Source organism: Polypterus senegalus, chromosome 10 (assembly GCF_016835505.1).
Source record: "Polypterus senegalus isolate Bchr_013 chromosome 10, ASM1683550v1, whole genome shotgun sequence".
Lineage (NCBI taxonomy): Eukaryota > Metazoa > Chordata > Cladistia > Polypteriformes > Polypteridae > Polypterus > Polypterus senegalus.
This window is the reverse complement of record NC_053163.1, coordinates 135,543,779-135,569,195: the sequence shown is the minus strand read 5'-3', so window position 1 is coordinate 135,569,195 and position 25,417 is coordinate 135,543,779. Positions and strand designations below refer to the sequence as shown.

General features: G+C 40.0%; 1 protein-coding gene across 1 annotated transcript in view; it reads right to left on the bottom strand.

Annotated features, from left to right (window-relative positions):
• Nucleotides 1-384: 384 nt before the first annotated feature.
• The window catches only part of LOC120538252 (transmembrane protease serine 9-like), a 39,109-nt gene continuing 14,076 nt past the window's right edge, over nt 385-25,417 (bottom strand). Inside the window, exons 6-10 of the mRNA XM_039767705.1 lie at nt 18,828-19,002; nt 18,150-18,309; nt 9,436-9,571; nt 3,656-3,910; nt 385-726 (exon numbers count right to left, since the gene is read on the bottom strand). Of these exons, the coding sequence (XP_039623639.1) occupies nt 538-726; nt 3,656-3,910; nt 9,436-9,571; nt 18,150-18,309; nt 18,828-19,002 (915 nt within the window). The 3' untranslated portion in view covers nt 385-537. The remainder of the gene's footprint in view (nt 727-3,655; nt 3,911-9,435; nt 9,572-18,149; nt 18,310-18,827; nt 19,003-25,417) is intronic.

Below are 25,417 nucleotides of genomic sequence, written 5' to 3'. Positions count from 1 at the left end.
AAGCGACAACCTCCTCAATGGAGTGGAGTCCGAGAGGTCTATTGAAAATAGCTGCTAATAATAATAAAGTCTTTCTGTTATCTTAGAAAAATAAGTTCCTAAATGGGAACAATAGACAAATGATCTGTGATTACATTCCTGAGCTTCTTGAATTCTCTCTTTGCCCTAAACAGTCTACATTTTTACATCCAGTGTAAATTCCCAGTCTCACTCATAAAAGTTGAAATAATCAAGAGGGAAATAGTAACAAGTGGGCCTAAGAGTTCACCACAGATGCCAATAAATACAACATGGACTAAATAATCTTGAGACACCATATAAAGTTTAATTCTACTTAGTTACACATTGCTAAAAAAGCTGAGGCTGCAGTCATGAACCAGAGGCTTGTTTGCTTAGACAGAAATGTTTATTCAGGCAGGCAGTTACATTTGCTAACAAGCATAGCTACTGGTGACAAAGTCACCTTGCGTCCTCCTCTCTCTCCTACAGACTGGCACATTGCTGGCGGCTCATTTGGCTTAATGCAGTGTGGTGGCCTCACCAAGTCTGGGAGTTGGCCCTGATATTTTTTTTAATCCAGCTCCAATATGCAGACACCTTCATATAGACGTTATTGCGGTCAGGGTCTTCACACTCTTTTTCATTAGACAAACGAAAAGATACAATTCCCACAGCTGCCAGATGGGCTCCTTTGATGGGACAGATCAGCGGACTCCCGGAGTCCCCCTGAAATAAAAATAGTGGACATTTTATATAGAATATCAGGAAAACAGATAATCAAACATATCACATTGACTTGTTCTCTTTTCATTTTAAGTTTAAGATCTTGACCTGGGATGTTATTTCCAGCAGGGGTCGCTAGCTCCCTGGTTGGAATAAGGTCTTTTGTAGCTTTTGTGGCATTTTAAGTAACCCGAAACTATATAGATATAATAATATTACAAATAATACATTTTATTTATATAGCACCTTTCCAATGCTCAAGGCACTTCACAGAGTTTAAGAAAGAATAGCAGGGTATACAGTATAGAGCATTGTACTAAACAAGATAAATAAATAAAGAAGAGTAAGATAGTAAATTCAGAGAAAAGCCTAACAGACAACAGAATTGATGGTCTAGCACACACACATACAGGTTACATGAGCATCTTGACATAGAGGTTAACTGAGAGAAGGGTAATAAATTCAAGTAGAGCTAAAAGCCTTCCTGAAAAGATGAGTTTTGAGTTGTTTTTTAAAAGAATTCATGGAGTCAGCTGACCTGATTCATTTCGGTAGGTCATTCCAGAGTCTGGGCGCTATACAGCTGAAGGCCCTGTCTGTCACCCACAGAGTGTAGATTAGTGTGGGGCACAACAAGATTGCCAGAATCAGAGGACCTTAGTGGGCGGCAGGCACACAGTGATGGAGAAGGTCACTGATGTAGTTTGGCGCGAGGTTATTTAAGGCTTTGTAGGTTATTAGTAGATTTTTTATTTATATTCAATTCTGTAAGACACAGGGAGCCAGTGAAGATGGAGCAGGATGGGTGTTATGTGCTCGCTGCTGCTGGTTCGTGTAAGGAATCTTGCAGCTGAGTTTTGAATAAGCTGGAGCTGTGATATAAGATTAGAAGAGGCACCTGCCAGCAGCGAGTTACAATAATCGATGCGGGATGTGATAAAAGCATGGACAAGTTTCTCAGCATTAGAAAAGGAGAGGAAGGAGCGAACACGGGATATGTTACGGAGATGAAAGTAAGAAAGTTTCTTAATGTGCTTTATGTGGGCGGAATAAGAAAGGGAGGAATCAAAAATGACAGTTTCTTTGCAGTAGAGGCAGGTCTGATGAGATCACCGCCAAGATGAACAGAGAAAGAGCTCATTTTATTAAGTTGCACTTTAGTCCCAATTTGCAGGAGTTCAGTTTTGTTGCAATTTAATTTTAAAGAGTTCTGCTCCATCCAGGTATTAATTTCACTGAGGCAAGTTATGAGCTGAGAAAGCTGTGATGAAGTTCCACTATTAACATTGAAGTAGAGTTGAGTATCGTCTGCATAAAAATGATAGCCCAGTCCATAGCTATGAATAATATTACCAAGGGGAAGCATTTAAATACAGAAAAGCAGAAGACCAAGCACAGAGCCCTGAGGAATTCCTTGTGTGACTGGCGCTGTGCTGGATCTGCTGTTGCCAAGACTAACAAACTCTTGCCTATCAGTCAGATAGGACTTGAACCACTGGAGGGCAGTGCCAGAGATACCCAGCATGTTCTCCATTCTGGACAGTAGAATGTCATGTCTGACCTGAGTGTCAAATGCTGCACTAAGGTCTAACAAAATTAATATGCTGGTTTGTCCAGAGTCTGCTGCCATAAGCAAATCATTGGTTACCCGAAGAAGAGCAGTTTCACAGCTGTGCTGCGCCCTGAAACCAGACTGAAAGGGTTCCATCAAATTATTAGAAGTTAAGTAGTTGGTGAGTTGGGAAGCTACAACACGCTCAAGAACGTTTGACAGAAAAAGTAAGTGGGAAATAGACCAAAAATTGTTAAGATTGTCAAGACTTTTTTAACATTGGGGTTACAGAAGCAATTTTAAAGTGAGCGGCACAAAGCCAGTGGCGAGGGATGAGTTTATTATTGTTGTAATAGTCTGGATTATGGCATGAAGGCAGGATTTAAGTAGTGTGGTGGGAATGGGGTCCAGTATACAAGTAGTCGGCCTCATTTTACAAAGCAGGTCATTAACAAACACAGATATGACTGGTGAAAACATAGAGAAGGAGCTGGATGGAGCAGGAAAACAGGGAAAGATATAAAAAGATGATGTATTTATGTTAGTTGAATTATTTAGATCTTTAATTTTGTTACGGAAAAAGTGGAGGAATTTCTCACAGACTTCAGTAGAAGAGGTAGTTGGGCCAGATGCGGGTTGGAGTAGTTTATTAACTACAGAGAACAAAACCCTTGGGTATTTGCATACAGAAATAGTGCAATGCTCATTTTCGTAGTTGTCCCTTTCTAATGCTTGCCTAGCAATTCTAAATGGTGAGCCCCTGTGTACTAAATTTGGCCTGTACATGTGAGTGGGTTTATAAAATATTTTTTTATACAGAGCACAGTGACATTAAACTTATTATTCTGATTACAGATGTGCAGCAAAACAAACACAGGCAGCAACTAGGCATTGGATATGGGGCCAGTATTCGGTTTCCATGAGGCAGCAGTGCTCACCACTTGTGCATCTGAGGCAACGTCTGACAAAGCTGAGTTCTTGTCCAGAAATATATCTCACAGAGAACTGTGGCCAGAATTGCAGTGGTTGCGGTGCCACCTCACAGTAGCAGAGTCTAGGGTTCATATCCTGGCCTAATCACTGCCTTTGTTGATCATGCAGGTTCTCTCTGTGTTCCCTGGCACTCTGGTGTATCCCCCCACCTCTCAAAGTATGTCATGTGCACAGCTTAATCTAAAAGTAATTGTCAGTTACAGCCAAGAATTAGCCTATAATTAAGACATTAGTTACAATGGAATCCTGCAGGCCTCTATGCACTGAGCTGAATAGGCCCCATGTAGGACATTAGCAGACATACATATGGGAACAGTTTTTTAAATTTAAAGTGGACAGTTTCAATATTAAAGAAATTATATGAGGGTATTGGGGACATGTACTTACATTGCAGGTCCCTTTAATGCCAGTGCCTCGTGCACAGATCACTTTTTCCTTTAGGTTGTTTTTTTTCGCAGCCTTACATTCGTTGACATCCTGAACTTTGACGTTTACTTCCCTCAGCACTTTGTTGCTTGTACTATTGTTGTTCGTTTTGCCCCATCCCGCCACAGAGCAGCTGGTGTTGGGTTGGACATCCACAGCTGCATCTGGAATCTTGATGGGCTGCACCTCTGGAGTCCATGTGGCCTTGTGCCACAGCTGATTCAAATGAATTAAAGACACATTGTGATCAGAATGATATTCACTAATGCCAGCTGACATTTCAGTCTAAACTGATGGCCACCATTTCTCCCTGAACTTTGGCAGACTCTCTAAGTAGTGAGTAGTGACCTCAGTCAGTCAAGGACACCTACAGATTGATACATGCCCACTTAAAATACAACTAAAGGTCTAACAAAAAGCTATACTCACAGCAGAAGAGACCCTCCTGGGTGGCATTAGGGAGAAATAGACATAAAATTTGTGTTGGCCACCCCAAGAAGATAATATGTAGGGCCGCCAGCAAAGGGAAATTAGGAGTTAAACCTGGGTGCACACATTAACTAGGGGTGGACAGCAACCCATCAGTAGAAGTCAGGGAGATAGAGAGACAGAGAGAATTAAAATTGTTAACATTTTTAAATATTACGGTTGTTAATTGTGAATCGTATTTGCATTGTGGCATTATGTATACCTTAGTGAAAATCCCATTTTAGTGGTGCAATGGTAAGTTAGTCTGTTTAGATCATGCCCCGCATTTATGAATCCCTTACATCCCCTTCTCTTTATGCTTCTAATTGCCTTCCTTGCATGGATGCTCAAATGTATGCTGCATGGTTTACTGTCTTATACTGGCTACATGGATTTGTTCATGTGCATTACTCTCAGCAAAGGAACCAATGCCGGACAGACATTGTGTTGCTGTATATATATATAGCGTGTCACACATGCACATCAGATCATACCACCCCAGGTCAAGAGGGGGTTCTAGCGCTAACCTTCTCTTCTTTTGTTCCCTCCGTAGTACTGAGAAGACACCCAGTGAGGACAACTGACTTTGCCCTCTACAGTTCCCAACCTATAAAGTTGCTGGAAGGAGGCGTTCTTGGACTGAATTAAACAGGGACAAACTGGTTGGCACCCCAACATTTATGTTTGGGACTTGCAATACTTCACTTGCCAAAAAGACATATTTTTTCATTTATTTTCTGTCATACTGTTTTGCTTTTATTTTTAGGAGTTGCCACTGCCCACCTATGGCTTTGTTTACACTAAAGACAATTCCCATTGCCATCCCATCATGGATGATGCAAGCATGCCATGTATTCAAGAACATCAGAACGTAAAATGTTGACACCGAAGAGGAGACCATATAGCCCATCAACTTCAAAAGTGCAAGATGTATTTTTTAGGCAGGAGCAGAAATGATGCCATCCATCCAATTGTAGATGAGCTTCCATGAGCAATTGTTTCTATACTTTCTCTACAGTCCAAGTCTCGCAAAATAAGAGCATGCAATCTCCAACTATGGGTTCAATCTGTTGCTGATATAGCTAGCTAGTCACTGCAGCACAATAAACTGACAAGAGAACCATGAGATACGCCTACTCTCCTTAAACTATGAGGGGCCAAACAGGCCATAAATCATATATTTCTGTGTGTAATCTATTGGTTTACGTGTGAACACTATTGGTTTATGAATATTTACTCTCGGTTTGCATGCATACATAATTGGTTTGCCCTCGTACAATACTGGTTTCATTCATATGAACTACTGTATATTGGTTCGTGTCCATATATTATCCGTTTGTACATGCATCTCACTGGTTTGCATGTGAACTATATTGATTTGCATGTGTATATCACTGGTTCCAGTACATTTGTTATTGGTTTGTGAGTGAACTGCATTGGTTTACGCTTGCATGTTATCGGTTTGCGTATAAATTATATTGGCTTGCGTTCTGTGACGGTTTAACAATGGATTTGCGTATGCACTATATTGGTTTCATGTGGGTAACCTGTAGATTTTGCGCTTGAACTGTATTGGTTGTATGTGTGCACTATGTCGGTTTCACGTATGAAACATATTGGTTATGCGTGCGCACCCTATCGCAACTCTGTGTATGAACTACAGTATATCGGTTCTGCGTGTGAACTATATTGGTTGTTCACGTCATTTTCAGCGGAAATGGGAGGGGCAAGAAACAGGAACTCAAGGGTCGGTAGAGCAATGGACTGTAAAGAGATGTGCCTAGGAGACGCATTGGCGTTTAAACGGCACTATATATTTTTTCCCCACCGTACATTTGCGAAAGGACTTGGTGGTAATTATTACAATTTAACAGAATCTACCCTTGAGTCTGTAATGAACGCAAGGGTGAAGTTAGGTATGTATTTGGCCATCTTCTTATTCGACCCCATCTACATGCTTACTTGCAACCCGCAGCTGTACTTGTTCACACAGTATTTGCAAAACATTTACTTATTCTAGAGGCAAAAAATTCAACATTTTCGATTGACGTCATTGTGCAACATCACATTTAGTTACTACTAGTTAGATTTATTATGCCCGGCGACCCCGCGCCGCACCGCGCCGCGCCGCACAGACAGGTGAAGTGACTTGCTCAGGGCCACACAGTGTCAGTCCCAGGACTTGAACCCACGAACAAAGGGTTGAAAGTGCAAAGCCCTAACCACAATGCTTGCACATCTATAACGTGTAGATTAATTGACTAAATGTGCCAATTCTTTGAAAAGCTAAACTTTTAACATTTAGGACCTGCATGGGTCAGTTACATCATATTGGGCCACCTTACCTTTCACAGTTTTATGAAAGGACAGATGCGTTTTTTTAAGATGCACCGGAGTTTTGATCTGCCCAGTGCGAGTATCAGGGTGAAACTGAAAATGTATTCCCACTTCAATATCAGATAAATTGGATTTACTGTGAAATTTTATGGGCACTGTAAAGTGTTAAATGATGCTGGGCAACCTTAATTTTTATTGTTTTGTGACATTGGCATATATAAACTTGTCCAGGACAGATTCATTTGTTAAATTAGAGTTTAACAATTTTGACCTGTGCAGGACCAAAATGTGGAATATTTATTTTTTCAAATAATGGATCATTTTGCCGATTAATGTACACACTGTAGAATATTTTGCCTTGCTGTTATAATAGAATAAAAAGCCACTTTGCAAAAGCTGTGTGAATAAGTAGCTGACTGCAAGTTTATACTGGGAGTAGCTGGGAGTGAATAAAATGCCAGCCGAATGCGTACCTAACTTCAGCCCGATGATCATTTCAGAATTAAATATATAGTGCCGTTTAATCGCAGATGTGTCTCCTAGACACATCTCTTTACACTCCATGATTCTACCGGCCCCTGAGGTCCTGTTTCTTGCCCCGCCCATTTCCGCTGAAGATCACGTGAACAACCAATACAGTTCACATGCAGAACCGATATAGTTCATACACAGAGTTGCAATAGGGTGCGCACGCATAACCAATATGTTTCATACGCGAAACCGACATAGTGCACACATACAACCAATAGAGTTTAAGGTCAAAATCGACAAGTTACCCACATGAAACCAGTATAAGACATGCATGAAACCAATATAGTGCATACACAAATCCATTGTTAGACTGACACAGAACACAAGCCAGTATAGTTCATACTCAAACCGATAACATGCAAGCGTAAACCAATGCAGTTCACTCACAAACCAATAACAAATCGTACTGGAACCAGTGATATACACATGCAAATCAATATAGTTCATATGCAAACCAGTGGTATGCTTGAAAAACGGATATAGTTCACGCACAAACTGATAATATATGGACACGAACCAATATAGTTCATATGAATGAAATCAGTATTGTTCGCACGCAAACCAATTATGTATGCATGCAAACCGAGAGTAAATATTCATAAACCAATAGTGATCACACGTAAACCAATAGATTACACACAGAAATATATGATTTATGGCCTGTTTGGCCCCTCATATTAAACATCCTACTGGAATTGCCTCCACTTGTCTTGATCCATCTCCCTGTCAGGTTGCTTACATGGAAGTGTTGATCTCTCTCTGTCAGCTGATTTGCATAGGTTAGATAGTTCATCTGTGTCAATACATGCCTTTAGTTTTTTGGTGTAAATCATGTACTGTGGGATAAACTTTACAGATCACAATGCCACACTTCAAATCTTGGGCTACAAATGTCTGTGGAACTATTCCTGTCACCAGGGGCATAATGTATAAACGGTGCATACGCACAGAAATGTTGCGTAAGAACTTTTCCACGTTCAAATCGCGATGTGTAAAACCTACACTTGGCGTAAAGCCACGCACATTTCCACGGTACCTCATACCTTGTCGTACGCAAGTTCTCCGCTCGGTTTTGCAGACTGGTGGCACCCAGCGTCAAAGCAGTGCTACTGTTCCTGTGTGGTTACACCTTATTTTCCTGACGCGGCTTTATAAATACAATGAAACTAACTGTAAATTGTTTATTAGTGTCATGCATCTGATTGTAATTAACTCGTAACAATATAATGGTCCAGGGAATAGCCATAGTATTCCAAATACCATAACTGCTTTAGCGTTGTTACTCTCACTGCAACTTCTTCTTCTTCTTCTTCGTCTTTCAGCTCCTCCCATTAGGAGTTGCCACAGCGGATCATCTTTTTCCATATTACTCTCACTGCACCACTCGGAGTATTTATATCACTGTATCTGAGTGTGAATCACAGCAGCAGCTGATCAGAAAGAGAATTATCGGTATACAGCTTCAAGCACACGCTCTCTCTGTCACGGCAAAATGTTTCAAAGCCTTTCCTATACGGACCTTGCGGTTCAGAAACAGTTTAATCCCAAGAACTTTAAATGCACTCAATCAATTGCTCTTTGTAAAACTGTTTGTACTTATAAGTACAATCACCCCACTGTAACCTTGCACTACAGTTATAATATCTCACAACCTGGGCCTCTTTATAAAGCGCGTATTTACATATGATGACGATATCATTTTTAAGGTGAAATGCAGCAAAATATGTTTATTATACAGATAAAACTTTAATTTCGAGATTGAAGTTGACATTTCGTGCTTTTTCCCCACTGTGTGCCTTTTTTCTCTGTACCCTAATAAGCTTTCATATGACACTCAAACAGTGGGCTACAACTCGGCTTTCCACGGCGACTTTGATATGCGACTTCTTTTTTATTTCCAGCACTGTGCGACTTTGTGAACGTGAGCTTTCAAGTTTCTCCAACACGCTATGTCACTCGATCAACTTCCTTTTGTTGATTATACCACGGTTTTATTAAAGAAATAGTATGTTTTTCCTTTGTCTCCACTTGGTATTTGCTGAAATTCTTATATTTTCCCCCATGCTTTTCCCATTGTCTTTTCACAGAAGGCTGAGCTTAAGGGCAATTTATATTGATTTGCATATTCAAAGAGGCATAATTCTGGGAGGAGTGGGGCGGCACATAAAGCGTGTGCACGAGTGTTACTTTTCACGCTGATCGGGATTTATGTAGCGGAAGAACGTGGAAGTTGGAGTATGCACAGATTCCTGCATCTGGATTTTTCTGTGTGTAAGCACATTTCGGCATTTGTGATTACGCCGTTTTATAGTGCGAATTCTACGCACGGCGTTATACATGAGGCCCCAGAGCTGCAGAGCCACTGAGCCTTTTACGTAACACTTTGTCCTCATGGCGACGCTTACCTCCAAAAGCATGATGTCATTTTCATGGGTTTTTTTCTTATACTTCTCATGAACGATTATCTTCTTCACAAGAATCTTCTGCCATGATGTCTCAATTTTCAGGAGATCATGAGCCCCTAGAATTACAGTAATATTCCTGTTGATCAGAACAGATCAAGTGAGTCAGAGAAGAGTATAGGGAGAACAATCCATAGCATTAACCAGCATTAACAACATTCTGTTATCTTAGATACACAAGTACCTGAAGTGACTCAGCTGGATGATGTCTGTCTGCCTTCTATATGCCACCATGTATAAACTATAACTACCTGGGAGTGCAGCTGGATGACAAATTGGACTGGTCTGCCAATACTGATGCTCTGTGTAAGAAAGGTCAGAGCCGACTATACTTCCTTAGAAGGCTGGCATCCTTCAACATCTGCAATAAGATGCTGCAGATGTTCTACCAGACGGTTGTGGCTAGTGCCCTCTTCTACGCGGTGGTGTGCTGGGGAGGCAGCATAAAGAAGAAGGATGTCTCACACCTGGACAAACTTGTTAGGAAGGCAGGCTCTATTGTAGGAATAAAGCTGGACAGTTTAACATCTGTAGCAGGGAGACGGGCGCTGAGCAGGCTCCTGTCAATCATGGAGAATCCACTGCATCCACTGAACAGTGTCATCTCCAGACAGAGGAGCAACTTCAGTGACAGACTGAGGAGATCGTTCCTCCCCCACACTATGCAACTCTTCAATTCCAACCGGGGGAGTAAATGCTAACATTATTCACAGTTATTGTCTGTTTTTACATGCATTTTTATTACTCTTTAATTTAATATTGTTTTTTGTATCAGTGTATGAATGAATTTCCCCTCGGGATTAATAAAGTATCTATCTATCTATCTATCTATCTATCTATCTATCTATCTATCTATCTATCTATCTATCTATCTATCTATCTATCTATCTATCTATCTATCTATCTATCTATCTATCTATCTATCTATCTATCTAAATTCCAGCTACCTTCTTTGAATAGCCGGCTGACAAAATGAGAGCAAGTGTAGCTGCTAACTGTTATTAGCAACAGATCAGAGATGGAAATCTAAACAAACAGGTTTATGGACTGTTGATTGTTATCAAAAACCAGAGGAATTAACCATTGCTGTTGCCAAACAAGAACTGCAAGAAGCCATTAACAAGAGCACAGTAATTCACCTAGAACAAAAATTCTAACAAAAATTCTAACAGTGAGAATCAAGATGAGATGTAGGCAGTTATGAGTCGTTACCAGAAGATCAGAACCTAAAGCACCAAACTAACACAAAGTTTAAATCCATAATCTGAGACAAGGACAGATGGTGCTACACTGTAATCCATAAGCAAGTATTTGTCACAAGAATCCTTGTTCCTCCTGGCAGGAGGTCATTAGCATCTATGCAATGCTTTCTAGTGACCAATTGACTACCCATTGAAATTCTAAAATGGTAGCTGTTAAGGTGTGAAGGTATTTGTTATTCCTTTTTCTGCATCTTTTCATCTTTTTTGGGTAATCTGATAGATATGAAGGACATTCAAAATGTTTCTGCACTTTTTATATTTTCGTTGGAATCGGTGAAGGCAGGAGGAGTAGTAACTGGGAAAATTGCATCACAAATGAAGGTAACTATGTAGAAAAGTGATGTCATTTATTTTTGAAAGTTTTAATAAACAGAGTTAAAAAAAAGTGCAGAAACTTTTTGAACATTCCTCGTAGATAGATAGTGTGGAGGTTAGCCAGACAGGTGGACACAGAATGTTCCACAACACACAATGTTTATTTTATAAGCCCCGCACACAACACAGTGCCCCTGCACCAAACACCCTTCAAAAGTCCCTCTCTCTCTCTCTCTCGGTTGGACTGTTAAAAGTTCGTTCCATCCAAGTTGCCTTGTGGAAGACACGAGTTTTCACAATGGCCAATCTTTAGAGTGTTCACAGCAGAGTGAATCATTTTTTTTGCTAATTTTATAAATAAGCATCAACAGGATGATGAAATCCTTTCCTAGTCAGTAACATGGATGAATTTGGACTGCATTTCAAAGTCTGTATGACACATTTTAGCTTGCTTTTTTGGTATATCTCCAGACCCCCACCTGCTCTTTCTATTGTAATGCGTCCTAAATCAGAAATAGGAGATTTAACCTGACTCTTCACAATATCCAAAATACCACAATACCTGAACTCACTGTAACTCGCCATGAAACGTGATAGTCCTTTAATCTTAAAAAGCGATGAAGGCTGGTCAGTTTTAAAGCCATTGCACCTTACTTTCATTCCCACTCTAGAAGTTCACTTTTGCCATTCTCCGAGGAGCTGTTCCTTCAATAAGATGTGAGCTCCTTTGGAGTTAGTGATGACAGTGCTACCAGCCGAGTACAGAAAAATGGAATAAATCCCAATTTAAATTCCTCATAGTTTCTTAGCTTCTCAGATTTTGTGAACGTATGGTAACCTTTAGATCCTCATTGCTCACCCTGTGCCGTCTCTTAAGCTCGTAGCTCGACCAAAAGGCAGTTCCAGTGAGCCGAAGCTCATTTCTGTGATCACAGAAGCAAATCCTCAATTTTAAAAGCCATTAAAAAAATTATGGTAACTTATAGTAACAAGATGCATACCACATCTTAACAACAGTAAGTAATACCATTACAGTGTTTCTCAATTGCTTAAACACATTTCACTGAAAGTGCTCTCATTTCCTTAAAAGTTTAAACACATCATAAAATCCCAGACTTCCAGCCCAAAAGCAAACAGTAAACTCAAAATCATTCACTCTGTCGCTTAAAGTAAACATTTCACGCAGATGACACACACAAGCAAGAAAAATGATCACACACACAATGACGACAAGACACAACAAGGATCAATTCAGAACACTACTCTAAGAACATGGCACAAACAGGAAACATATACTTCACACTGAGCAAGCTATGAATTGTAATCAACATACAATCATGAAAGTGTACTGGTACGCCATGTGCAAGACCAACTGTCAAATTTAAATTTTACTCAAATGCACTGCTCCAAACGCAACAATATGTAAACTCATGCACAACAAAAGAAAAAAAATTACTATACGTGCTATAAAACTAAGATGATAAAAGGTACAGTAAATAAAAATTCCATAAATGACAAAAAAAAACAATCAGACGTGAGCGTCAGTAGACTTTATGCCCTAGGAACCAAGTTAAATTAACTATTCTATAACATTTCAGTAATTATGTACTGCTCTGATGCTGATCTTTCTGATGAATTAAAATGATGAAAAACGTTATGACGAATGAAATAATTAAAACAGGCCAGTACAATAGCAATTGACAAGAATCATTCATAATTAATTGCAGAATTACAGTATTTGGCATAATTCTCAAGATATTATTAAAAATTCATTTTTAGGGTTCCTCTAGAGTGCATCTTTCTCTTGCACAATTTGGCTCAAAACCTAATCAGCACATTGTCATCTCATAACAGGCTTAGATTTCGAATTTGGTATTTTTCCGTCCAGCCGTTTTAGCTTGGAGATCGGAAATTTTGACGAATCTAGCGCTTTCACTACTCCCCCATAGATGATAGGTTATGGTGGGGCAGATCACAAAGCAAAAACTGTAATAAAAAGAACATGTCTGTCAAATACTGTACATTACAGACATTATTTATCAGCTTCGTGTCTCCAGGCTGTGTCAGGCCACAACGCCTCATCCATGCCATACAAGATGCTTGGTCTTCTAAGGCAAAGATCTTCTAATATCTAAGTACAGTGTCATTTTTGTGTTGGATCTGTTCAGTACTGCCAATATGAACATTTTTCCACAGCTCCATGTAGGAGGAGAAGGAGGAAGACGATGGGAGCATACACTGAAACAGAGCTTGCCACCCTACCACATTACGAAACACTTCAGGAACCCAGATTAGCAACCAAATGTAGCCATGCAACTGGTGACACTTCAGCAGCACACTAGTTCAAATGGAGTAGAATAGTGTGAGTTTGTTTTACAATGGCTGGAGTGTCAATCCTCCCACCAACCCCAAAGTTTTCCCTGCAATTTGGAGGTTCTGCTTGCAGGGCTGGATGCTGATTAACGTCATACCCAGGACAGAGCAAGTGCAGGTTAAGGGTCTTGCTCAAGGACCCAACAGAGACTGTCCCTGTAATTATGTAAGTCTGCTAGATACCATACAGGTAGAGTGCTTTGCCTGTAATTAATTCTGAAGGTACAGGCTACGGAAGCAACTGTGTAGCAAATGAGATTCTGATGTAATTGTTGCCCGGTTTCTCTCTTTTCTTTTTCTGTCTCCCTGTCGGTTATCCTTTGTAGGTTCCTCCAAAAACAGCCATAGTAAACCCACAGCTTCATTTACAGTTTTTTACAATTGCTAAAGCACAATGTTGACAACAAGGCTCATTGTTGCAAATCATTTAGCACAATTCACAAAACACCTCACCCAAAGAGCAAAACACCTCACATATCCTGCAAAATGAAACACTGCAACCAAAACTATATATAGAATGATCATAATCAAACTACTGCACTAAATGGCACACATGTCAGTCATATCACCATATTTTTGTCTATCCAACTACACACTGTTGAGCAAAATGAAAAGCACTCTCATCTTTAGTATGCTCTGCCACAATACTAAAATAGTCCAAATTGTAGAAAATTAGAGTGTTCACATGCACAGAAATATTTGCAGATACACACACATGCATTTATTGTTTTATTTTTCACCAAACAAATCAGTGCAACATATGCACAGCAGATATATTTACATTGGAGTGAACAAAAATATGCTCAGAAAAAACAGTAAACTGAAAAAGAAAATGTGCAGAAGAAATAAATAGAAAAAAAAGAGGCAAGGAAAAATAATTAGGTAGCATCTTGCCTCTCAGCTGGGTCTGGCCACAATCCACATAACAGGCAATATCTTCCCTTGCCGGACATCGAGGGAAGAAGCGCCTTCAGTGCCTTATCCATCCCTGAATCGCACCCACATCAATTTCATCACATGCCTCTTCCATAGCCTGCACAAGAGGCATGCGCACATATGGCTGCCGGTCGTATACCTTCCACCGCCATGCCGAAAAGAACTCTCTATGGGGTTCAGAAATGGTGAGAATTGTGGGAGGTATTGCACGAGAAACAGTGGGTGGTCAGCAAACCAATTTTGGACTGGGGCTGCATAATGAAAGCTCACATTATCCCATACTACAACATACCGGGTTCTTGCATGGTCTGCATCATTCATACGCTCTGGTGGAAGGAGAATGTTATGGAGTCTGTCCAGAAATGTTAGAATATGGCCTGTGTTGTATGGTCCAAGGTTGGCATTACGGTGGAGGACACCATGCATATTGGAGATGGCAGAGCACATTGTGATGTTCCCACCACTTTGGCCAGGAACATCTATATAGGCTCTGTGGCCAATGACGTTTCTTCCCCTTCTTCTGGTCTTTGTTAACCAGCCTCATCTATGAAGATAAACTCATGTGGGATTGCATGAGCATCCATTTCCAGTACTCCCTGAAAACAATGAACTAAAACCAATCAATATGGTGTTATCCAGTACACTGGAAAACAATGTTGCGTGTAATGTACTGCAGTCAATATTGTACTTACATCCACATATACTCGTCTGAGCTCTTTGTTTCTTTGAGAGTTTCTCTCAAAAGGCACCTTATACAATTGTTTCAGGCTGATTTGGTTTCGCTTGAGAATGCGAGCCAATGTGGACAGACTGACTCGTTGAATGTTAGTGAATATGGTGTTGTCTTGTGTGATGTTGCTTTGAATTTCTCTTACAGTAATCTGATTTCATTATTCTCCAATACCAAGTTTACAATGGCAGCTTCCTGTACCCCTGTGAACATTTCACCCCTTCCTCCACCATGGTTGCATCTCTCAGTCCTTTACAAAAACAAAAAACACAAATATAGGGCTTGGACAATGCAGCCTAAAAATCCCCCACAGTAGAGTAAATTGGACAGGAAACTTGTAGAGTTAGTGTATGACATTAGCCATTCATGAAGTACACAGGTGTCACCCAACTGATACACTATGACATGGGGTGTACTACACAGTGTGAAAGACATTTTGGTTGCATGCCTGTGCTCCAGTCTAAATGTCCGGTTGACAGAGGCAACAGTAAAACGGCTCATGTTGGGCTGCACACTACGTCCAGCCTCTTACATTGGTTGATGACATGATCAACTAAGGTTGCTCTGATTTCATTTGACAGTTGCAGTCTTCTTCGCCCATGACCTCCTATACCAGCTCTATCCCTACCTCTCACTCATCCTCCCCCTCTCATCCTCACCCTCCCTCTTCCTCTTCCTCTCTCTGCAATGTCTTCCATTGTTCTTGAAAAAAGGTGCTCACCTGTGGTCTTTTTATAGTGCTTACTTCCTGATTGAAGTGGTAACAATTAACCATTGAGGTGTTTGGTCAGGTGACACATATATTGGCCAATTAGCTCATGTTCTGTCCTTTTGAATGGCAGTGTGTTGTAATGGCAAACATGTCACTATATGTCAGATTGTTGTGTTTTATGCAGAGAACCGTGTTCAGTGCATTTAGAAAGTGCCATTTTGAATTGCAAAATGTGTGTAAAGCAGGAAATGTGTTTAGAGTTTTAGAGACTTGAGTAGAGGTTTTTCTCTCTGTGTGTCAGTTTGAATAATTGTGCTATGCATGTCATTTTAGTGTGTTAGTAATTGTGAAAAACTATAAGCAGTCAGTAGTTTAGCATCAAGTGTGAAGCAATTTGACACACAGTGTTTTCAAATGGAGAGCCGAGTGCTACTAGAGCTTATGTTTTGACGCATTGTGTTTGATTAGAGAGAAGAGTGTTTTCAGATTAGTTGTATGGTGAGGAGTGTGCTTTACCTGTGGGAGTAGGGTTTGAAGATCTGCTCAAATGGTGTACCCAATCTGTCATATGACACTAAAAACAGGAACACAGTTTGTAATTCTGAGAATAGTGTGATCATTTTCAGGACTGAATTAAAGCAAATGGTTATCTAGCTGTCTGTTCAAGATATAGTGTTTAAGCAATTGGGAAAAAACTGTAATAATTTGTTAAAAAAAATGCATAAAAGTTAAAAACAAAAGAGAGAGCTTGTGTAAACATGGTGAGGCACCTTGGAACTAAAATAGTCAGATATTATATTTTGATCTTATTATTTTTCCTATTTCAATTGTACTTTGACGAACATTTGGCAGATGTTAATGCTGAAAATGGCCACATCGACTTATTTAAGCAAACTGTGGATATTCTGGAGCAGTTGAGGTAATGTGAGTACTCCATCAGCAAATGAAGCCAGTAATAGCCCCACCACAAGCCCATCTACAATCCCTCTTTATCAAGAGCTCTTCTTTTTTCAAATAATGTTTTACATGGTAAGAGGTAACAGTGTAGCGACCAGCATGATAAGAACAGTTTTTGATCATCAGCGATCTAATTGATAGTAAAATCTCTACAAGAAACTGTGATCTTCCATAGTTTTCTAGAGAACCCCACTAGGATTGAAGAGGTATGCCAGCTGGTCTAAGGGCTCAAACTGCTCATCTGGCTTGATATCTCTGTGTCTCTGCTGGTGTCAGTGCTCATTATGATAGTTAGATCGCGTATCTCTTCTCACTGATTGAGAAGAGACAGTCATGACTGCAATGCTTCTTACCCTTGCTGTTGAGCCACCCTGTGACACTGACTGGTCACCTCATTTCATTTAGCTTTGGCACACTTAAGTCGTGGCCTTGGAAAGACAGGCATTTTGTTTCCATAATTAAATAAGCAAAGAAGCATTCAATTGATTTCATTTAATTACGATAATCATTCCAATTTAAATGCATGACATGAATCTGCATTTTTTTTGGTGTATTTTACATGATGGATTACATTTAGTTTTAGCATGTGTAGTCTTCCATACTCATCACGCCTGCAGTATTTATTATAAGCCTCTTCTCCTGAGGCCTTGACTTCAGTTCATCTGGTGCTGTGATGTTGCCGTGTCCCATACTAATCTGGCTAGTGTGTTGTCCCTAATGTTGGTGAAAATGACTTCCTCTAGCCATACCAGGGGTAGGATTATGTAGATTCAGTAAATACTCAAATGGACTGGTTCTGTAAATGGACTGATAGATGAATTAACTGATAGTTTAAATAAATTAATGGATGTAGGATATCAGTATATGGATGGACAGATGGCTTTCTTGTGGGAACTTGAACCAGGACCACAGGGCGCATGGACCTCAATAAGGAAGCTGTCTATTCAGCTTAAGGTGAAGCATTTGTTCGACACTGAGGTGGATTCAATAGATTCAATTTAATTGATTCAGTAGATGCAACAGCCATATTAGGTTGTCTAGTATTAATAAAGATAATACTGCTTTAATTAAGACATTAATGGTGCGATAGCACAGTTGTTTGAGCTGTGTTCCTCCTGTATCCCAGTAGAGTTTTTCAGACTATTTCCCTTTCTTCTATATTGTAAAGATAAATTGGCTTTGTATTTATGAGCTCAAATGTAGGGCATGGATCTAGAAATGTTCTATTCTATCCTATCCTATCCTATCCTATCCATGAATTCCTGTTTTACATCTAATGACAGGCTGCAACCACCTTGTGGTCCTCTAAACAGAATTCAAAAATGAAAAATTGAATGGATACTTCAGGATCTAAGCAGGTGAGATCACTTACTCTCCACTGCAGTGGGCGGCTGACAGAATGAATCTTGGATGAATGATGACGCCTCCACATTTGAAAAAGCCTTCGCTTCTTTGTATCTTCAGATAGGCCATGTAAGGTCGGCTGTGCGGTTCGGCTTCTCTCCCATCAATGATTTTCTCGCCTAAGACACCTAAATGAGAAAAGTGCACATGTGTGTGTCAGTCATTACTGGGGTGTACCTTATCCTGTAACATATCTCATGATAGCCATCCTTTGAACTTTACAGATTTAGTTAGTAATAGAGAATCATCAAGAAGTTAGAAAGTGCAAAGAAGCCAAAGATCTACTCTGTTGGTACAACATTTACAGCAGAAGATGGCAGAAAGTGGCTATACTTATTCATTTCTTTTAAAATCATCTCTTTGTCTCCAAGCACCTGTCCTGCTACAGAGATGAAGTGTTTCATGTCTGAAAACTGTGCAGTCTGTTTTGTTGTTCACCACGCACTTCAAAACCAAAGTTATACCAAAGAGACAGTGGAATATAAAAACAATGTTAATTTGCAGTCTTGAATAGTTTTTATACTAACATATTTTTTCTTCAGTTTTTACTCATTTGGCTGTCACTATGCATGATCCAAAACATTAAAAATTCAAACTGAAGATAAATCCCCCCAAACCCAGATCTCACCCATACTTTCACATTTACCTGCCAATCCAAGGCAAGCAGCAGTGATGGTGCTCCAGTAGACTGCTAACATGGCTACGTTCCTCAACATCTCTGCACCTCGATTACTCTGGACACATTTTTTTATACTGCAGTTGTTGATGAAGACACCGTGTGGGAGTGTTGTGCTGTGGTGGTAGTGGTGGGTGGATATAAACTAGCCACAGACCACAGAACATTCATTGAGGATCAGTAGCTCAACTTCATACATTTCAAGAATCAAACAGTTCTCCAGAAGAGTGGATAAGCTGCAGAGGCGGCATGTGTTTTGTTCGATTTTTCTACAAATTACATATTCCTTTGAACAGCAACCCCCAATTAGAAAGAAATCCTTCTGTGACAATATTATGTATATAACCCATTTTGTCAGCCTCCTAAGAAATGATTGCACAAATTTTCTCAAAACTGAATGCTCACCAGTCCCTTCAGCTGCACTTGAACAAGTGTGCCAAAAAGAGGCAGGCAGTTCAGCCACTGCCACATAAACATGAAGAACCATATTTTCTTCCATGTCAGGTTTTGGCTGCATGTCTCTGGAGACAGACACAGACAATAAATCTGCAATGAACATGTGTGTTCCTTTCATATTTGATACTTCATAATTATAACGTTGTGGCTTCATCATTATGAGAAGACTGCACAGGATCACAGCAGTGTTGTGGGGTTCAAAATCTGTACATTTTGGTTTATATTTTCATTATATTTTGTTCAAGAAAACAACAGATGAATTTAAACACAAGACATATCAAAGCATATCCTCTTCCCATTTGTACCTCACTTTTAAAACAGCTGTTCAGACAAAAAGAGGATGCCTCAGGCTATCGATTACTTTATAACCTGAGAAAGGATGAACATCAGGGACAACAAGTTGCTAAATGGGTTTACAGTCTGGGAAAGGAAGACATGCCAGTAGATACTATTATTTGGGAAAAAGATAGATTAAAGTGTTTGAGCAAAATTCATCCATCATATTGACAGCCAGCCAATCAGGTGTATGCAACAATCATGTGCTGTGAAACCCCAGGCATGAAAGTTTATAATAAATATGCCTCATCTGAAGAGTATCATTAGAAGAAGAAGAGGAAGAGAAGAAGCGAACAGGACAATTTCAGAGCGGGGCGAGGGAGACATCAGAAGAGGGTGCCAGCAATGTGCGGCCGTTTCCATCTGATCATCAGAAAAGTATCTAATGAACAACTACGAGTGCTAGATCACAAGCCGCCCGCGACATTTATCCTTGTCATCTTTACTTTTCATAAGCTTTTTCTAAAGACTATATATATCCAGACTTTGCTATCCACATTTTCTTTTATGGTTTTCTCTAATAATAGTAATAAAACATTTTATTTATTTGTAGGTGCCTTTCTAAACACTCAAGGACACTTTACAACAGACAAAACACCCATTATAAACAAAACTTAAATACAAAATTAAAAAAAAAAATCAGACAGAGCAATTTTAGTCAAAGTGAAAAAGCAGTCTTATTAAACAAATGAGTTTTAAGTTTAGAATTGAGGGCGGCACAGTGGCGCACTGGGTAGCACTGCTGAGTATGGAATTTGCATGTTCTTCCCGTGTCTGCGTGGGTTTTCTCTGAGTGCTCCCGTTTACTCCCACAGTCCAAAGACATGCAGGTTAGGTGCATTGGCGATTCTAAAATTGTCCCTAGTGTGTGCTTGGTGTGTGGGTGTGTGTGTATGTGTGTGTGTGCTCTGTGGTGGGCTGGTGCCCTGCCCAGGGATTGTTTCCTGCCTTGTGCCCTGTGTTGGCTGGGATTGGCTCCAGCAGATCCCCGTGACCCTGTAGTTAGGATATATCGGGTTGGAAATGGATAGATAATGGATAGATGGATGGGTTTAGATTTGAGAAGTGAGAATGATTCAATATTTCTAAGCTCAGACAGTAGTGAGTTCCAGAGCTGGGGAGCAGAGCATTCACATTATAGTGGTAAGATGGATGAAGAGGACAGTCAAGTGGATGGAGGAAGAGGATTTGAGGATGCGGGAGGGAATGGCAACATGGAGGAGGTCAGACAGATATAAGAGGGGCAAGGCTGTGGATATCCTTAAAACTTAACAGAAGAATTTTGAATTGAATGCGGAACTTAACTGGAAGCCAGTGAAGCGGCTGCAAGACGGGAGTGAAATGGTGAATAGACGGGGTTCTTGAAATGATGAAGGCAGCTGAATTTTGAACCAGTTGAAGCTTATAAAGAGATCTGCGAGAAAGACCAAAGTAAAACTACAATAATCCAGATGAGAAGTGACAAGGCTATGAACAAGGATAGCAGTGGTGTGGGGAGTAAGGGAGGGGTGAATATGATTAATGTTACTCAGGTTGAAATATGCAGACGATCAGGAGATGTTACTGATGTAAGACTGAAAAGACAGAGTGTTATCAAGGATGACAACCAGACTCTTAACCTGTGAGGAAGGGGAGACAGAGGAATGATTAATAATAAAGGAAAAACGATCAGTTTTGAATAAAGTTGATTTTGTACAAATGAGGAGAACCTTAGCTTTGTCACTATTTAATTAACAAAAATGTGAAAATAACCAAGATTTAATTTCTGCTATGAAATCAATAAGCGAGGAAGATGGAAAGGAAAAAGTAGGTTTGCTAGTGAGGTAGAGCTGGGTGTCATCAGCATAACAGTGGAAGCTAATGTTATTTTTATGAAAGATATTACTGGTATTATTATTATTCATGCAATAAATACCACACTGCTTTTCACTTTCTATACGTTTTCGCATTTAGAGTGATTGAAGTAATAAGGTCAATTTCTTTGAGCACCTGGAGCAGTTAGGAAGTGCCATATGATCCATGCTGCAAGGTTTATTGAGCTGTGGACAGAGAGCTCTGACCAATAATAAACAATGTGTTAAAGTAAAACACTCACTGTTTGATAAATGGCCTGTAGCCAGGGATGGTGAGTCTTTGTATGTTTGAATATATTCTTGGAGACCAAATGTAATATTTAGGCCTGAGATATATATATAAGACATCGCCCGTTGTTCAAGCCTATGATACATAAATCTCTTGGAGTACTAGGGAAAGCAGACTGTGAATGTGTTATTCATATGGCACATGTGTGGGTTAAAGTGCTGGGGTATAATGTGCATGCATGTGTATGCGTCTTTCATACAGTACTTTTGTGGTTAGGATCTGTGAAGTGTGTATATCAATGTGCCTGCGCCAGTCTGCCTCTACACCCTCTGCAGTGCCCCCTGGTGGCACTCACAGAACCCAGGGAGGCTTTGTTCTGGAACTCTAATTCCAATGATACTCTGTGGATATTAGACGGGGGCCCAAATTCCAGGGGTGCTGCCCTCTATCCTATCAGGGGACGCAGTAGCTGGTATCTCTCCTAGTCCTCCTCTCATACTGGTCTCCCTGCTGGTAAGGATTCTTTTTGCTCATCTAGTCAGACAGCCCGTCCTTCCATTTTCTCTTCCCATGGCATCCAGTCCAGGCAAGGAATCACTTTCTGGAATGCCCATTCATCTTCTGCAGCACTCATAAGATAATGTTTATTGCAGCATCCTAACTGTTTCTAAGGTCCGTCTTCCTCACACAACACAGAATTGCAAGCTCCTTTGTTCGAGATACAGATTCAGTCACCACAGAGGTATTCTTGGAAAGTCTTGTTTTTGGTGTTCTGGTTTTGAGGTTTGCTGTTTCCTTTTTGTCTCTGTCAGTGTTTTGCCAGTTTGGCTCTTGTTCTAGAGTACAGCTTTGTTGAACGACAGCTTGTAATTTATTCCTGAAAATGATTATGGCTAAGCCTTCTTGTTTAGAAAAAACAAATTCGGTGCTTTGAAATGTTTATTTTTAGCTTTTGATTTGATTTCTATTTTTCAAGAAGCAACTCCTTTATGTTATTTTTGAAAGAAACACACATCTCCTGGTTAACTGCTTTTAATATGCCAGCAGTGCTCTCAGACCCAGAGTGCCAGTAGTCAACCTGGAGCGATCAGCCTGAGAAAAAAGAAGGGTAGTGAGTGCCTGAGCTGTGGACACTTTGGATCACTTTGTGTTTTAAGAAGTTGCATTACAGGAGACATCTGTTTTAGTTTTAGTTTTGTCCTCCAGCAAACACATTTTTGCAAAGTTATTTCAACCTTTGAGTTAGAGTTAGAGAATTTCAAAAACTCAAGTAGGAAAATGGGGAACAGATAGAATTCTGGTCATAATGCTGGCTATTCATTTTCCCAAGAGGCCACATGAGAAACTTGGACTGTTTTGGAGGGCCAGACCAATAGGCTGGACTCAATTCTGTTCTATATTCATTTTACCTCTTTATAAAAAGAAGTAAATTGTATGATTTTGATTATCTGCTACTGGTAAGAGGAGATGTTATGATTAGGCTATGAAAATTTGGAACAGGCATAGTAAAAATGCCAACATTATATCACTATTTAATCAACATTCACAAAAACAATTTTGAAAATGTCCGTATTTTTTCAGTATTTCAAAGAGCAGCATTAAACTTTGTGCAAGAAACTAATGTGTTATTACATAAAGAGTTATTGCATAATGTGTTATTGTCCGTGACTGCTCTGTATCAGTCAAGCTCTTATATTTCTCTGCGTATTTAGTCTCATAATGGATTAATCCTTAAATACAGCAATCTGTTCTCCACAAACTAAGCACATGGTTTGCCTTTGACTTCAATAAATAAATACTTAGAAGTCCATGTCTTGTTAATAACTCTGTATTCTTTATCAATCTTTCTTTTGTAAATGTGAGTTGAGGGCTAACAGCTAACTTACATTTCTCGTAAATGTCTGTTTGCCAACACGGTACAGTGAAGGTGTATGCACTCGCATGCACACACACACACACAAATGTATGTAAATTGATTAGGTACATAGAAAAATAGTCGCCTTTAGAAAACAAATGTATGTAGTTGTATTGTATGAATGATGTGCAATTATTATGTTTGATTCCTAATTTCCCAATAACCTAACGTGGGCTAGTCAGGGATGTGGCCCAGGGGCCATACAATGCCCAGGTCTGTCCTAATGCAAACTCTAGTGTGGCACCAGGCATTTGTTTTCTGTTGTTTGATGTCTTGTGTATGTTTTCACTACATCATGATTTTTGTTTTAAATCGGCACTTTAAAGGAAATGACAGGTTCTGGAATCATAGTTTAACTTCTGATGCAGAACAGCTTATCTTTAAATTGCAGCATCATTATTATGAACATGGAGAAAAGGTCAATATGATCAAATTCCATAATGCAATAGCAGCAATTAACAACAGAGACAAAATTATTGACCATTAAACTATAACTTACATATTTAGAGAGAACTGTAAGTTCTTATATTCTACTCAGTTTAAAGAAAACACAGTCTAATGAGTTTCTTGATTCATTGCAGTTATTACTGCTAGATACTCTTAGTGCTGTGCAACTGGATAAACTTCTGACACTTTCAGAATTATTAGATGCTATAAACTCAGTTCATAGCGGGAAAGCAACCAGCCTGGATGGCTACCCAGTGGAATCTTATAAAAAATAAAATAAAGAAAGGCATAGCCTTAAATGAGTTGGGCACAGTGGCGCAGTGGTAGCGCTGCTGCCTCGCAGTTTGGAGACCCAGGTTTCGCTTCCCGGGTCCTCCCTGCATGGAGTTTGCATGTTCTCCCCGTTTCTGCATGGGTTTCCTCCGGGTTCTCCGGTTTCCTCCCACAGTCCAAAGACATGCAGGTTAGGTGGACTGGCGATTCTACATTGTCCCTGATATGTGCTTGGTGTGTGTGTCCTGTGGTGGGTTGGCGACATGCCTGGGATTGGTTCCTGCCTTGCTCCCTGGGATTGGCTCCAGCAGACCCCCGTGACCCTGTGTTTGGATTCAACGGGTTGGAAAATGGATGGAAGGATGTATGTGTTTATTCAGTTTGCTAATGATAGGAATGATATTGTTTATTTATTTATTAATGCATGAAAATGCATTATTGAAATGAATGATGTTATTTTTTCATCATCTCACCAACATAAGATTCAGAGCTGCATTCACTTAAATGTGGCTCATAATTAAGAGAATACAGGTAGAAGCAGAGAAAAGGTTCTGTAAAATACACAGCAAAAACAAGTATATTTTGAAAAATATACGACCCCCATGAGATCATTCCATCCATTATCCAACCTGTTATATCCTAACTCCAGGGTCACAGGGGTCTGCTGGAGCCAATCCCAGCCAACACAGAGAGCAAGGCAGGAAACAAACCCCATGCACTGCGCCAGCCCACCGCAGGGCCCACACACACACTCAACAAGCACACACTAGGGACAATTTAGAATCACCAATGGACCTAACCTGCTTGTCTTTGGACTGTGAAACCAGTCCACCAGGAGGAAACCCACGCAGACACGGGGAGAAAATGCAAACTCCACGCAGGGTGGATGCAGGAAGCGAACCCAGGTCTCCTAGCTGTGAGGCAGCAGCGCTACCACTGCGCCACTGTGCCACCCATGATATCACTCCACATTCAGATAATGACTTACTAGTGAAAAAGTTAATATTTATGCATATTTTTGTGTTAAATTAAGCAAGAAAGATGATGAAAT